Here is a 15,544-nt window from a genome sequence, read left to right as displayed (position 1 = left end):
AGCCCTCCACACCTGCGTGTTCCGAGGAGAAGGCAGGTCTGTTCTGCACCAGCCACAGGTTTGTTTCCTAAGCATCCAGAGAGAATCCCAGCCAGTGTCCTGCCTCACTGTGCTTTCCCCATCCAACTCCAACACAAGCACACAAAAGAGGGTTTTCTTTGCACTAAATCAAACCAAGGGAGCAGGATGTTTTTAGCTATTTTCCTCAAGGAAAGAGGTTGCCCATCTAATAATCCCTAAATGGCCAGTGGGTTGTTGGGCTTTCATGTGTGCCTCTGAGCTTCCCCTCGCCATGCCAGGTTGCTGGTTTTCTTTTCCACGGACTTGCAAAACCCCTGAATAACAAGGTTTGTGCATGGAAGTGCTGACACAACCCGTAACTACAGCATCCTGAACATGATACCAGAGTAAGGACGCTCCGTGTGTGGCCCAGCCTATGGATAAATAAAGCATTTCAGCAGCCAGTGCCGACAGATCATAAACCTCCATGAGCATAAATACCAACAACAACCCAAAAAGATTAGAGGGCTTATGGGAGAGGCAGGCTGGGATGATTTAGAGTTGGGGTGGAAGGGTCATTATTCTGAATAGGTGGGGGTGAGTGGGCCACAGAAATCAATAAACCATTCTGCTCCCAGGGAAGGAAGGGGCCATGCAAATGCTGCAAATACACATTTTCCAGTTGAGGACAGAGCTCTCCAATTCACCAAGCATGGAGGGATGCAGGGAACACACTCCAGTTGCTGAGAGACAAGGACCTCAGTCCATGACACATCCCAGGAGCTGTCACTCAGGGCACAGCTCACCTGAACTCCTTGCTGGGCACAACCTGCTGCTGGAGGCAGCTTCAAATGAATGCAGATGCAGGCAATGTTCAGCTCCATTAATTCAATTTTCAAGGGAGTTAATATACTGGTAATAATAGTTAATATACTGGGAGTTAATAACTGGTATAGGCATCTCCATTGCTTTCAGCATCACCATCAAGTCAGAGCTTTTCCAGTGCCCAGTTCTAGCACTGAACAATCACCAATGAGTCCTGCCAGCACCAGTTACCTTCAAGCACCAAAGACAGCTCTGGGATCCATTTCACCCTGATAAAATAACCTCATCTGGAAGTCTCCACACTGGCATCAGGCATGGAGACGGCTACAGAATGAGCCACAACAGCTCTCTGGATCCTTCAGCAAGGACAGGCCCAGAGCTTTGCAAACGAGTTTCCAGGCACAGAGCAGCTGAGGCACAGAGTTCAAAGGCAGTGAGCAATTCCACCTTTGGTCCTCCCCATTCCCAATTTTTCTACTTTTTTTCCCCATTTTCTTTCTAGGAATTAGGATGCTCACTCTGGAGAGTGAGGCCTATTTATAAACAGAATAAATCTATACCATAGAAATACACAGCTGTTTGTATCCAAGGGGCAAAGGCTACCCAAAGCCCATTTTTGGGACACACCAAGGAGGGAACCAGCAGCCAGTGGCAATGCCTGTTATTCCCATGTAGAAGCCTGAGCTCACAAGCACATACAGGTGCAAATGGTGGCAGTTTTTATTCCTGCTGGTCAGAACTGATGCTGGTGGTAAAGCACAGGGATCTGCTCTTCTCCTCCTGCATGATCGAGTCTCCTCCTCTTTGCCTTTCCAGAGGTATTTAAAGAAAACACTCTTTAGATCAGTTAATAAAATAGCGTGAAGTTTCCCAGCTCACATCCAGTTCACATCAAGCTTACAGCTTGCAGTTAATGGATTTCAACTTTACTTGGGATTTTAAGAGTTTTTAAAACAAATACTTTCATCTTCCCTCTAGAAATAAATTCCTCAATAGCTTCACTGCAAAAATATTCCCAGGAATGGACAATTCTGCTGCTTATGTACTAAAGACAATCCAGAAAAAAAAATCAGATTACTACTGAGCCTTATCAAAAATATGGCATAAACCATGTGTTGACTTTAATCCAAACCAAACTGTCAATCTGCCTTCAGGATCCCATACAACAAACATGAGCCGAGGGCCAGAAAAGAAAAGCAGGGTTTGTTTTCTAATAGAAGATTTGTTCTGATCTCTATTAGCCACGGTTCTGCCTGGAAATATTTACACTGCAAAGGCTGGGCAAATAGGATTTCTTATCTTTTTGCTTTGTTGAGTAAGGGAAAAGTCTCATTTGGTATTAATTAATTTAGGTTGCAGGTTTTCCCATTTTCAGGGAACAATTCTCAACAGTTTTGGAAAATAAATATGTTTTTGAAATGTTTTAAATAGGGGAAAAAATAAAGTGGTGTTAAAATCACTGAGGTTTGGGCTGCTGCCTCCCTGCACAGCTCAGGGGTACCAGGGAGAACCCCACACATTTTGCTCCATCCATCACCAGTCAGCAGCAGTGGGAAAATGCTGCTGGAGGGAAATTCGAGCCAGACATAGGCAGACACAGACATGAGACCTTGTGGCATGAAGCTGGGGATCCCCCAAGAGCCCTTCCTTTGAGCCACCAGCATCTGTGCCCACAGCACTGGGATGATGTAAGGTACCGTGCCTCATCCAGACATCCCCACGTCCCTGCCTGGTCTGAGGACACCCATAGGTGCCACCTCCCACCACAGGGCAGCTCTGCCAGCTCAGCCTTGCTGAGCTCAGGTCAGACTTTGAACAAATTTTCTTCGGAACCGAAACGCCACAACTGAACCATGGTGGTGCTCAGTTTCTTGGGAGACATGGTGATAGTGCGTACTGGGGAAATCAGGCTCCCAGAAATGAAAGCTGAGCAAATAAATTCCATTGTCTTGTTTGCTATATTTAAACAGCAATTAAATTTCTATTACCTACTCTTTGAACATAAACAGCAGAAAGCAAGCCCTTCACCTTGCTGGCAGACTGCTCCCGTTTATTACAGGACAAGGAGGAATGGGTTTGAAGCAAAAGAAGAGTGATTTAGATTAAATGTTAGGAAGAAATTCTTTCCTCAGAGGTGGTCAGGCAAGGGCACGGACTGCCCAGAGAATCACAGAATATTCTGAATTGGAAGGTATTTGTTAGGATCACCCAGTCCAGCTCCTGGCCTTGCACAGACACTCCAACATTCCCACCCTGTCCATCCCTGGGAGCGCTGTCCAAATGCTCCTGGAGCTCTGGAAGCCTCGGGGATGCTTAATCCCTGGCAGTGTCCAAGGCCAGGTTGAACACTGGGGCTTGGAGCACCCTGGGGTGGTGGAAGGTGTCCCTGCCCATGGCAGAGGGTGAAACGAGATGGGTTTAAGGTCTCTCCTAAGCCAAACCATTCTGGTTCTGTGATGACCAGGGCAAACTCTCTATGCTGGCCTCACTCCTGCCTTCCAGCCCAAGATGTTCCAGCTTTGAGAACCCTGACGGAAGCACACACAGAGTCCCTCCCGCCCCTACAGCCTGGGGTCAGGCTAGCATGGCCCAGCTCCCAACACAGAGCTCCAGGTTTAATTCCAGGGGAAGCTGGCAGCACTGCCTGCTCCCCAGGAGCAAGGTGCCACATGCATGCAGCACCCAGCGCTGGTCCCTGCAGTAGAGCTGCTGCTTCCCTATCGATTGCTGGGGGCTGTGTGCTACTCTGATCTCAGCTGGCCGGGACTCGCCCAATCACCGCAAGGTCGCGACCACGGGGTCAGAAATCTGCACTACATACATCATAATTTATTGTACAGCTAATCAATACTGCCCTGCCCTGTGCAGTCCTATGGTGCAGCCTCCCACCCAGGGCCTGAGGTTGCTCCTGTGGGATCATAACCTTCCGGCCTGGGAGAGCCAGGGGGTCAAAAGCAGCTTGATGTTAAGGCTGCAGAACGTGGCTGGAAATGGAGCACATATTCCACTCAATGCTCATTCCTACATTCCTATAACCTAGTCTAATTCCAGCTATGGTTTGAATTCATCTTGGGAAAGCAAATACAGTTCTCTGATCAGGATAGTACCCAACACTCCAATGGGAGAAGTGATGCAGCCACACCATGAGAAGATCACCCAGGGTGTGACAGGAAGGAAGTAACCCCGGTCCCTGTGGTCACAGCACTGCCAGCTTTCCAGACCACCCTTCTCCTCAAATGGATAAAAAGCATCAGAGAAGTAGCAAAATGCCCTTCTATCAAAAAGGTCCTTCGTACCACTTTCTAATTTATACTTCCAGGGTTTCCCATGCCAGCAGCCACGCCCACAGAAACCCAGCACACACACTACACAAAGTCATTGACTAGGCTCACCACCGCTCCCTGCATTTTTCCTCTTAATTCTGGATTTCTGTTCAAGAGCAGGTCAGGGTACTCCAAAAGATACAAAAGCTTTTTAACAAGCTGTCCTTCAAAATGATGCCAAAGATAGTATTCCAGCAGGAGAAAAGGGATATGAAATATGTAGCAGGAGAAAAAGGAACTGGGAGGACTGAGGAGTGCTGGGAATACCTTGTAGAAAGAGCAACCCATTATTAATTGCTGCATCCTAACATTTGTAAACATACAATATGCACTTCTCTGAGACCTTCACCAAGGTTTAGCATCCATCCATTTGGATTTTAAAAGATGGAAATCATAAGCAGAGGAATCATAGGGCACACTGGGGCCCCTTGCCATCCGGCTCCTCCTCAGTGCCAGCCCCTCACTGTTTCCAGATCCAGCCCCTCAGCCTGGCCACCACAGGGGCTCTGGCTCTGCCTGGGGCAAGTGCCAGCACCCCCAGCCTGCCCCTACTTCCATCTCCAGTGGGTGAGCCCATGGGCGGGACTCTGCCCCATGCCCTGCCATCATCAGCCACACAACAGTGAGCAAGATGTGCTGGGCCATTCCCCACTGCCCACTTCTTATCACACAATCATTTCAATTGGAAAAACCCTCTAAGATCACCACCCAGCACTGCCAGGCTCACAGCTAAAGCATATGCCTGAGTGCCACATCCTCACATCTTTTGAACACTTCCAGGGATGGTGACTCCACTCTTCCAGTGCTTGACAACATTTTTGTTGAAGAAATTTTTTCCTAATATTCCATCTAAACCTTTCCTGGCATAACTTGAGGCCTTTTACCACTATGCCACAGCCTCAGACCTTCCCTTCTCCCTCCCACAGCCTCCAAAGCAGTGTTCACGTCCCACAGCATCAGCAGCAAATGCAGCAGCACCAGCCCAGCTCCAGCCCTGCAGCAAGAGCAGCACCAGCCCAGGCAGGAGCCTCATGCAGGAGACCATCAGAGCCTTGTTCTGCACCCTGAGCTCCAGAGGTTAAAGGCATTCTGGCTCTCCCAGCTGCAGCAGAACCAAGCCAGGAACTCCATGAAAAAGCAAACAGAGTGAGCAGGGTGTGAGCAGAGTCTGGCAAAGAGGAGGATGCACTGTCACTACAAACACTGCCATGTGATTCAGCCTGAAATGCAGCTGTTCCCATGGACAGAGCAGGCAGGGGGCTGAGGAAGCACTGCACAGGGAACCAGCCCCACATGGAGGCACCAGGGGCACAGACCCACAGCCCAGCCCCTGCAGGGGGAAGCCCCTGGGGCTGTGAGGAGGTAGCACAAAGGGAAACACACAGACCATGACAGGCTAAGCCTCCTCCTTCCTCTCTGTTCCCCTTTCTTTCTCTTCATGCTATGGCGAGGCTGAATGGCAATAGGGAAATACGTAGGCAGACTCAGACAGTCTTTTATATTTGGTGGGTTTTTTTCTTACTTTCCTTCCAGCTGCTTTTCCGGATGCCTAATCCTCTATGGACATCTGGAGAGGTACTGGGACACAGAGGCGACATGCCAGGTAGGCAGCACATTGCACAGCTCTGCATAATTTCTGCTTGTACCTGTTGTTATGGCACAGCAGGTGATCAAAACCAAAAACCCAGGGAAGGAAAGAAAAACAATCACGTCTTGACCTGCCAGGCCACAAATACCAGGTGGAAGCCCTGTGGTCTCAGCATCAGAGCACAGGAAGGCCATGCCCTGCAGCAGAGCGTCTCACAGGCAGGAGGGCATTTAGGTACCTCCCTGGGTCCAGGGTTCCCAACTTCCCCAGCACAACCCAGCCCAGGCTCGCCAGGGCCAGAGCAGCCCACACAGCCCAGGCAGGTATCACCATCCCTGTCCAGGCACCAACAGCAGCCATTCCTCTTTTCGCTTTATAAACCACATTCCATGAACACATTTTTCACCTGCACTTATTGTAATAAAGTATCCAAATCTGTGGAAAAACAAAGCAAAAGCAGCTCTGCAAGTGAGAAGAGGAAAGACCAAAACAGAGTTCTAAGGAAATGAAGAGATACATAAAAATTCTCCCAAGGATCTGGAAAGTAGCTTTATAGATCCAAAATAATGATTTTCAGTCCCAGTGGAGTGTCTCTCTTGAGCTCAGCCTCCCACAGCACAGGGAGATACCCACTGGCCTGGCTGACCAGCTCAGTGCTATCAGCTTACCGAAAATCAAATATTCAGTGTGGCTGCCCGAGCCCCCAATGAGGTGCTGCTCATCCTCCCTGAGCGTCCTGCAACCCCCAGCAGTCACTCCCACACCAGCTGCATCCCACATCCCAGCCACACCTGCAGAGCTCAGGCAGTGCCACCCTTTCTCTCCCACCCTGGTACACTACAGCCAAGCTGCTCTATAAGCAAAAACTAATTCTGAGTTTGAGCAAGAATTCCTCCTGTGAATCCCATTCCACTCCAAACCCAGCACTGCTCCAAACTCAGCAGCACTCAGAATCCTACACTGCTCTGAACCTCGCACCACTTCAAATCCAGCACCACTCCAAACCCTCCATCCCTCTCCTCCATCCAGTCTTGTACTTGTCAGGTGAAATAAGGAAAGCAATACGACCACCCTGCTGCATCCAATTAGAATCTGAACCTCATGGTGTCCTTCTAGGCACTCTCCTCAAAAATACCCATGTCCATCTCTGTTTTTCTGAAGCACCTCACACATCTCTGGAGCTTTGGAAGAGCAAACTACACTCGCGGATGGGGGCAGAGTGAAGTGCCCAAGCAGCTCTGCTGCCCATTGCCACAGCACACCCAGGAAGCCAAGCCCCCAAACACTGAAGCAGCTCATGTTTGTGTCAGCCTCACTGGGGTGACAATCTGCAAACAGCTTTGCAAATCTTCCTGCTAAATGACTTTGAGGGATCTTTGTGGCAGAGAACCTGTCCCAGCACTCTGAAGGGCTGGGAACCTTCAGTGAGAAGCAAAGGCAGGGTGTCCCCAGGGCAGGCAGCTGCTGCTGGGGGAGAGGCTGCATATCCCCATTTGTGTAGGAGCAAGATCCACACCTACACTCGTGAGCTAAGCTAAGTCTCGCCTCTCCCACAGGACAACCCCAGCACACATCAGCCCAGGCACAGCCCACAGCCACTCAGCTTCCCTGCTCCAGTCAAGGCAACTGCTCCAACGTGCCTCCTCCTCCTCCACAAGCCCAAGCTCTCCAAAGTTCAGGAGGCAGAAGCAGGATATACAGGGCAGCTTCAGGACACAACACTTCATAGTCTGGTGCAATGAGTCAGCAGCAGGGAATAAAAATCCCTGGTGGCAAGCCACATGGTTGTTTCCTGGAGAGCAAGGACATTTGAAATTGGAACAACAATTTCATGCACAACAGGACCCTGCCCCCGCAGGTTGCAGGCCAGCAGAGCCACACCATCAGGAACTGCATCTCTCACCGTGAGTCCAGCACAGCACAGAGCCAGAGACCATCCCATCAACTCCAGCCCATGATGGGGCCATGCACTTCCACTTTGCTGAGCTCCTCTGCTCATTAACTCAGGCTTTGCTCACACAGTTTCTCTGGTCTTCTCACTGCCTAGTAATCAAGGCAGGTGCAATCCAAAAAAATCAATAGAGAGCTGCCCAGCCTTTCACAGACCACATTTGCCATGTTCTCTCCTTCTCAGCATGACTTCTCCACCCTGGTGGAGCAGGAGGTGCTGGCACAGGGATGAGGTGCTGGCACAGGGATGAGGTGCTGAGGACGTGGTGTTCCCAATCCAGGCTGAGCAGAGAGGGCAGGCAGGGGATCACCCAGCTTGGGGGGCTCTGGGCCCCACTGAGCCTTGGCATGCAGGGCTTGACCACAAAGAAGGAGCAGCCCATGGAGACACCACCTGCCCCATCCCACAGCACCTCAGCAGCAACGTGGGTATGCCCAAAGCTCGATTCCTGGCAGCACATGCAGCCTCGTGGCATTGCCACAGGAAAGATATTGTGCCACCCAAAGAGGACAAAGACAGCAGGGTGCCCATCTGCAGGGAGGGTAGACATGAGAATAATCTTGTTGGTGATATGCAGTCCAGCACCACGCCTTTGGTGCTGTCACCGGGAGGGCAAGGGCAGGGCAGGGCAGGCAGGGAGCTGTGGCTCCACAACTGCTGGCACACCCGCAGAAAGAGGGGCCAGGCAAGGCAAGCTGGGCAGGCTGTGACCAGGACCTCCTTTGGCTTCTCCACAGTGAATCCCCAGAGCCATTTGGTGGCCCTCACCACCCATCCTGCCTGTCCCAGTGAGGACAGCCATGGAGCAGCAGGCAGGGAGAGGGGAGGGAGCTGCTCAGCAGCCTCTGACATGTGCTGCGTGTGGCTTCGCCAGACCGCAGGATCTGGCTCACTGAATGTGTGGAAGCAACACTTCTCCGCGTCTCACTTTACAAAGCCCCAAACAATAACTGTCTGTCGCTGCACAGGAGCTTAGCAGAAACATAAGTTGCTATTGGCATGGCGCACAGCAGCCTTCCTCTTACACAACACCAGCAGATGTGAAAATAGCCCAGTGCTGCCTTGTGTGTTCCTCTGACCTCCTGTTTGCTTCTGGATCAGATTCCAAAGCTGGATCTTAACCTACAAGAGCCATAAAAGCAAAGGATTTGGCCCTATCAGGGACCTCTTCATAATCTAAGACAGATGCACTCCGTGTAGGAGAACACGGCGAAGTTTATCAGGCAGGGAAGAGGCTGAGGCAGAACCACCCTCTGCTCTGCAGCACAGCCAGGGCAGCACACGCTGGCATTGCCTCATGCTCTGCCTGGCCATGCACTCCAGGTGGCTCAGGGACAGAAGAGCTGGAAGCTCTTGCAAACCAGGACAGCACTCAGAACTTCAGATCCTACTGCTCAACTTATACCAAAGCTGCCTCCAGCCCCTACCTGCCCTGGCAAAGGGGGCCCTCTGAGGTTCCGTGTCCCCAAACTTGTTATCCTCAGGGTCACTGGTGCCACCAGAGCCAGCACAGCATGGTGCAATCCCCTCCAACCTCACAAGGTGCTTCTGGGGTTTCTCACCTGCTTGAAGAGCAGAGATTGACTCAAAAGCCAAACCCAAAACCAAAACCACCCTGGGATATACAGAATGAAAAAGCACATGGAAGAGAAATTGCTCCTGCAAGCGTGAAAAGGAAGGAGAATAAACTGAAGAATACTAAAGACGTGACAGAAGGAGAGTTCAGTAACCATCAGCAAAAGGGCATTCCTAAGAACAACCTGCATGAATAAATTAATGTCTCCAGGGTCTGCGAGAGTATCCAGTGTCCATGCTTTGGAACTGCAGCAACCTCAAGCATCAGAGTGACTTCCTAAGAGGCAAGAGAAGAAAACAAGATGGGGCATTGCTGTTGCAGGGGGAGGGACTGGTGAATGGCCTGGCCTCCAGGCAGCCCTGTGAGGTCCAAGGCCGCTCCCAGGGCTGTGCTGCACCCACACTCCAGCAGTGCCCCCTCTGCCCCACCATGTGTTAGTCACTGTGCTCCTTGGTGGTAATGTCACATGATGGTAAAGCCCTGGAAGAGTCCAACTCATCCAGGGGTCTAAATCCTGCTCCTGGAAACTCCCAACCATTTAACCTCCCTGTGGCCAGGGCTGGGGAACACCTCTCACTGCTGCCATGACATGCCCACAGGAGATGCTACACCTGCCCTGTCACCCACTGGCAGCTGCAGGGTGGCCTTGAAGTCTATGAGAAAGCTTTAGGCCAGAGCTGAGCCCCCACCACAGAACTGCAGTAGCTCAACACGTCAATGCACCACAGCCCTCATACATGAAGAGCCACCAGAACACACAGAGCATACCCAAACCATGGTGCTTTGTCCCAGAATCCCTCCAGCCCCACATACGCTGGAGGGATTTCTGCCTCTGAACACAGAGCCACAGGTACCAGGCAGCAGTAGAGTAATTCTAAGACAAGCACATGGGACAAGCTGCAGATCATAGCTTGAACACAGGGCAAAAGGCAGCCTCAGAATATAATCCACTTCAGGAGCTCTTACATCTCCCCAGTACAACACAGAGCCCTTTAAGCAAAACTAAACAACTTCCTTTAGACTAAATAAATATTAAACCTAAGTGATGCATTAATTTACTCCAGTTCACCAAAGGCTAACTCCTACCCAAACTGATCATTATTAAAGAAATCCTATAATCCCTTGCTCCCATTCAGGCTCAAAACATGTAATCCCATGAATAAATCCAGAAAGAAAGTGTAACAAAATGGGCAATAAAAACTTACAGCATTCACATCTTTTCATCTACCATTAATACTGTAAACACTCACTTGAAGGCCCTCGAGTATGACTAATCTAATGTTTTGGCTCCCCACACCAATCACCAAAAGAGCTCTGCTCTGCGTGTGACAACCAGTGAGCTCCGACATCCCTCTGGCCGCAGCCAGGACACCTCTGCAGAGCCCAGCACAGCCATCCCACCTCACCGCCCCCAAAATGCTGCAAAATCAGCACAAAAGGGAGCAAGTATGGTTCTAATAGCACCAGAGCATGGAGCATTCTTTTTTTTTTTTTTCCTTTTTTAAATTTTTTTTATTATTTTATTGCTTTGGAAGCCTGCAAGTTCCAACTGTATAAATGCCAATAACTTTGTTTTAAGGCTGCTGAAGTAAGAGATCAGATTTTAGCAAGTGCTTTCCAGGCAGCCAGCCAAACTTTTTCTGATTCACTAAAAGCACCAAAGGGAGGGGGAGAGGAAAGGGGCTGGAGGGCTGATTAACTTCAGTTACCGCACAAGCGCAAAAAAACCTCTCCCCACTGAAAAGGGTTCCGGTGCTGCGAGCCCTGCGCAGCCTGTGATTCCTTGGGCTGAAAAAAACACGCACCAGAGAAACAGAGCAAACACCTTCCAACCGCAGCGTAATTTACAGCTGCGGATCCTCTCCTGCTGGGGAGGCTGCTCCACCAGGGGAGGCACTGCTGGTGTCGTGTTCAAACTGCATTTAAGAGAAATTTTTGGAGGGGATGAAGAAAAAAATGTGATTGGGGATTTTTTGGATGGGTAGGAGAGCAGGGGACGGGGGTGGATTCAGGTTTTAGCTTGGCCAGAGGGATGGAGCCCCCTCCAAGGCTCTGTTCATCCAGGACCATCCCCTGCTGCCGCTGGAGATCTGGAGATGGTGAGCAGGTGCAATCCAGGCCAAAGCAGAACTCGGGGCCAAGGGTGGCACAAGTGTCCTCCAGCCCTGGCAGGAGGGTGGCTGGAGCCACTGGAGAAGTGGCACCTGCTCTGCCCGGCCCTGCAGGTGGGTCTGCTCCAGTATGCCCAGCTAAAATCCCGGTGGCAGTGGGGCTCGTGGCTGGGGGGAAGCTGCCATCCCTGTCCCACGGGCACGTGGGCTGCACAGCCTCGCTCAGGGTGTTGCTCCAACGGCCTCATTCCTGCCGAGGCAGGATCAAAGGCTGGAGCTGACTTGGACGGCGTTCTACTGAATAATGGGGAGGGAGCTCGCAGCCTCCTTCTCTTGGCTGGGAAAACTTGTGTTTTTCAAAGCATCAGTTTTTGGGAGTGAGTTCCCAAAGAGGGGAAGAGGAAAAAAAAAAAAGTAAAAAAAGAGAAGGGGTGGGGGTGAAAGGGAAAAAAGGGCGAACAGGAGAGTGCCTGCTCTTCCAAGGCAAGTGCATCAATCAACATTGTGCAAGGAGAGTCCAGCACTCCCTCTCACATCATTAGCCAGGCTAATGCACTCCAGAGGATCCCGCTACAGCAGGCTACCGGCGCACTGGCTGCACCCCTGCCCGCACCGGCGGCCGAGCACAAGCGGGCACGGAACGGGAGCTGAGCACAGGGCGAAGCCCCGGTCCGGGGCAAATGACACTCCAGCATCTGATGGGGGCCTCGGTTTCATACAGCTATAAAAACTGTATGTCGAGGGAAACAAGTGAAAGCCCCAGCCAAACCTGCCTGGCACTCGAGGTCAGCACGCCGCCTTTGTTTCTATTTTACAACCAAAAGGGAGAGAGGACAGAAAGGACACGTACCTGTACCTGAAAGCACAGCAGCAGGAAATGTAAACATCTGGAGAGGAGAAAAAAAAAAGGCAACAAAAGATCAAATGATGTGGTAGAATTATTAAAGTTGATTTTTTTTTCTTTGTTTTTGTTTGCAAATTTTTAAAGGGTTCAGAGCGATGCTCTGCTTATATAAAGGCTCAGGTCCCCATTACCACTGGAAAGGAAAATGCAACCAGAACCTCTAGAATGAAAGTTTTAAAAAAATTAAAAATATTTTTAAAAAATAAAATAAAAAAAAAAAATAGAAATATGCCATAATCCTTACAGGCAAGTGCAGACTGAGAACAGTGAATACATCGCTGGGCGAGGAGGGGGTTGGCCGGCGGCTGGTCGCTAGCGGAGCGCAGTCCCCCGCCGCCGCGCTGACATGGGAGCGATCCGGCCGGCGAGCTGCGATCCGCGCCGCGCTGCTCCGCGCCGCTCCGCGCCGCCGGGAAGTTGTGGTACCGCCCGCTCTGCCTCCGCCGAGTGACTCGTCAGGCATCAGCTCTCCTCTCCCCCTGTCTCTCCTCCTCCTCCTCCTCTCCCTCTCTCCGCCTTTGGGGGGATGAAGGTGCTTATTGTCAGTAACTTCCGATCATCAGCAAGTGCCCCCCCCGCGTCCCCCCGGGCCGGGCCAGCCCCGCCGGGCGGATGGAGCCTCTCGGCCGCCGCCGCGCCCCGCTCGGGGCTCCGCTCGGCAGCCGGCGCCGCGCGCTCCGGGCGGACGGCATAGCGATGCGCGGGGCGCGGAGCGGGAGGCGGGACCCGGCCGGGCAGGCCCGGGGCTGGCACCGCCTGCGCGGAGGGGGCACGGCCCGGCCGCGGGCAGCGCCGGCCGGGGAAGCCTTTCTACGGAATAAGTGAGGGACGGGGGTCGGGCTCCCCCGAGCCCTCCCCGGGCCGACAGAGCGGGCGGCGCCGCCGCTCGTCGGGGACGCCAAGGGGCTCGGAATCCCCGGCACGGCGGCCGCTGCCCCGTCCCACACACACGTGCGGCTGCCCGGGCTCCGGTGCGTCCTTACCTCCGACGGGCCGGGAGCGCGTCCCGCGCCCGCCGAGCCTCGAGCGGGAGCTAGCGGGGCCCGGCAGCCCCGGAGCGGCCCCTCGCGGGCCGGGACAGCCACAGCCGCCCGGTCCATGGGCCCGGCACCGCAGCCCGGCGGGACGCGGACGGCGGGGTCAGAGCGCCGGGCTGCCAGCGCTGCCGCCGCCGCTCCGCACGGCTCGCCTGCCCTCCAGCGGCCGCTCTGCCGCTCCGCACCGCCCGCCGCCCCGGGGGAAGCCCGCGGGCTTCCTCAGCTTTGGGGAAGGTTTTGGTTTGTTTAGGGATTTGCTTTAGGTTAAAAAAAAAAAAAAATCACATGATGATAGCGTGTGGTAACTCTTTCCTCTTGTCTGAAAGCTCGCTTATAGCAGACAAAATGCCAGGAACCGTTAACCTCCACGCATAGCCGAACTCTCCAAAGAGCACCCAACATCAGTTAACACCTTATTAACTGAGAACATAACCATAGCTCAGAACTCTGAGCTTTCCAAATTCTCCACTCGAATAACAGCGTACATCAGTGCAGCATGTCGGGCCCAGCTGTTCTCACCTCTGCAGGGACCGAGCTTCTTGCTCCCCTGGCACTTTCAGCCACAAATCAAGCAGCATCTTTAATCTCTGGAGTTCATCACTGGGAGCCTTCAGGTATCAAGTCACAGGGTTTTTCAGCCTATAGTTTCAGGCCCAAGAGGCACAGAAAACATTAAGTTTTAAAACAGTGATGAAAGCAAGTCCTTATAAAACCTCCAGCACGAACATGTCTGTGATGTATCTAACAGACTTCACACTTCTAGTCTTATGGATCTGCAAGTTTAAAAAAACCAAAACCCCAAACTGCTATCAATTGCTGATGTCACTGACATCAGAGGCCCCCATGCATCCCTGACCCAGCAATCCCATGGCACCTTGCCACAGCTGAAAGCTGTTTTCACACGTGGCCAAGAACATCAGAGCCACCATCCTGAGCCCTACAAGTTGAGCTCACTGAGATGCCTACACTGGAACAATACAGAATCTGGGGACCCACAAGATCACAGTATTTAGCTAAGATGTGAAAATATTCCATATATCCCTAATCATCACCAATACTTCATATCTTGGAAGCAGTTTGGGTGGCAGAAGCCCAGCCTGTGCTATCTTATGCTAGTAGGTGCTGCTCAGTCCCACAGGAAAAGTACCCACAGCACAGGGTCATGAACCGGCATCTCCACGTGCACCAGCCCCTCGCCTTGTTAAGTCCAGTATCTGCTGCCCAATGCACACAGGAGTTCTGCAAAGTCAGAGGCAGTAACTCATCCAAACCCCTCAGTCATCTGCGGGCATGAGCTTTGACTGCTCCTCAGGCTTTTCATTGTGGCAGCCCCATCACCTGTCTCCAAGAAAAGGCTCCCCAGACAGTGACTGATGGCTCTGCCCAGCACCCAAGCTGGCTCAGGGCTGCTGCACCCGGCTAGAAGCAGAACATCTAGAAAAGGAACTTGTGAAGCTGCTGCTAACATTTATCATTTTAATTGCCCCAACAGCAAGTAAAATTACAGCAGCTACAACAGAGCTGTGAGCTACACATGGAAAAACTCATCCCAGGTGACTTTGGCCCAGACCATGCTGAGGAGCCATGTGCTGGCAGCACAGCTGCCCCCACAGCCACGACCCAAAGGACTTGGATCCACACAGGCCAGGAGGACCTGGACACCTCAAACAGCAAGAACTGCCAGGGCAACACCAGGAGTTCTTTTAAAGAGAGTTTTCTTCTTTCAATCATTTCATTTGTAATCACACGAGTTCTTTATTTAAAATAGATCCATCCTTTGTGTCTCCATAGTCTGGCAAAACTCCTTAATCCTTAATATCCAAATAGTTACCTGGAGAATAATAGCAATATTAGGCGAATCTCAGACTACCAGTCTTGAACAATACAGATGGGGCACAGAATAGAGAAGAGGCAGCTCATACATGTCTGTGAAAAAATAGAAATATCATTTAGCTGTATGCTGTTACAAATATATGTGAGTGCATGTGTATATATCTATATCTATATCTGTATCTATATCTATATCTAATAGTAAAAGCTCCACACCCAGACCTGTTGCTCCACTGCTGAAGGCTCCTGTACGATCAGATTCCCAGCACAAATCCAGCCAGAGCAGCTGATGCCCTCTGGAAAACCTTAAAGGCTGTTTATTTTTCTTATAGCACACTCAGGGTGTGAAGCCTGGCACAGCACGTTCCTGAGAGCCTGACATTCTCAACACTTTATAAA

The 15,544-nt window shown here is 51.6% G+C and overlaps 1 protein-coding gene across 1 annotated transcript in view; it reads right to left on the bottom strand.

Moving 5' to 3' along the window:
• Nucleotides 1-12,845, bottom strand: part of FGF18 (fibroblast growth factor 18) — a 64,278-nt gene extending 51,433 nt beyond the window's left edge. The window contains exons 1-2 of the mRNA XM_066328847.1: nt 12,523-12,845; nt 12,225-12,261 (exon numbers count right to left, since the gene is read on the bottom strand). Coding sequence (XP_066184944.1) covers nt 12,225-12,261; nt 12,523-12,554 — 69 coding nt within the window. The 5' untranslated portion in view covers nt 12,555-12,845. The remainder of the gene's footprint in view (nt 1-12,224; nt 12,262-12,522) is intronic.
• Nucleotides 12,846-15,544: the final 2,699 nt, after the last annotated feature.

The sequence above is a fragment of the Sylvia atricapilla genome, chromosome 14, assembly GCF_009819655.1.
Source record: "Sylvia atricapilla isolate bSylAtr1 chromosome 14, bSylAtr1.pri, whole genome shotgun sequence".
NCBI lineage: Eukaryota > Metazoa > Chordata > Aves > Passeriformes > Sylviidae > Sylvia > Sylvia atricapilla.
This window is presented reverse-complemented; position numbering and strand designations above follow the sequence as displayed.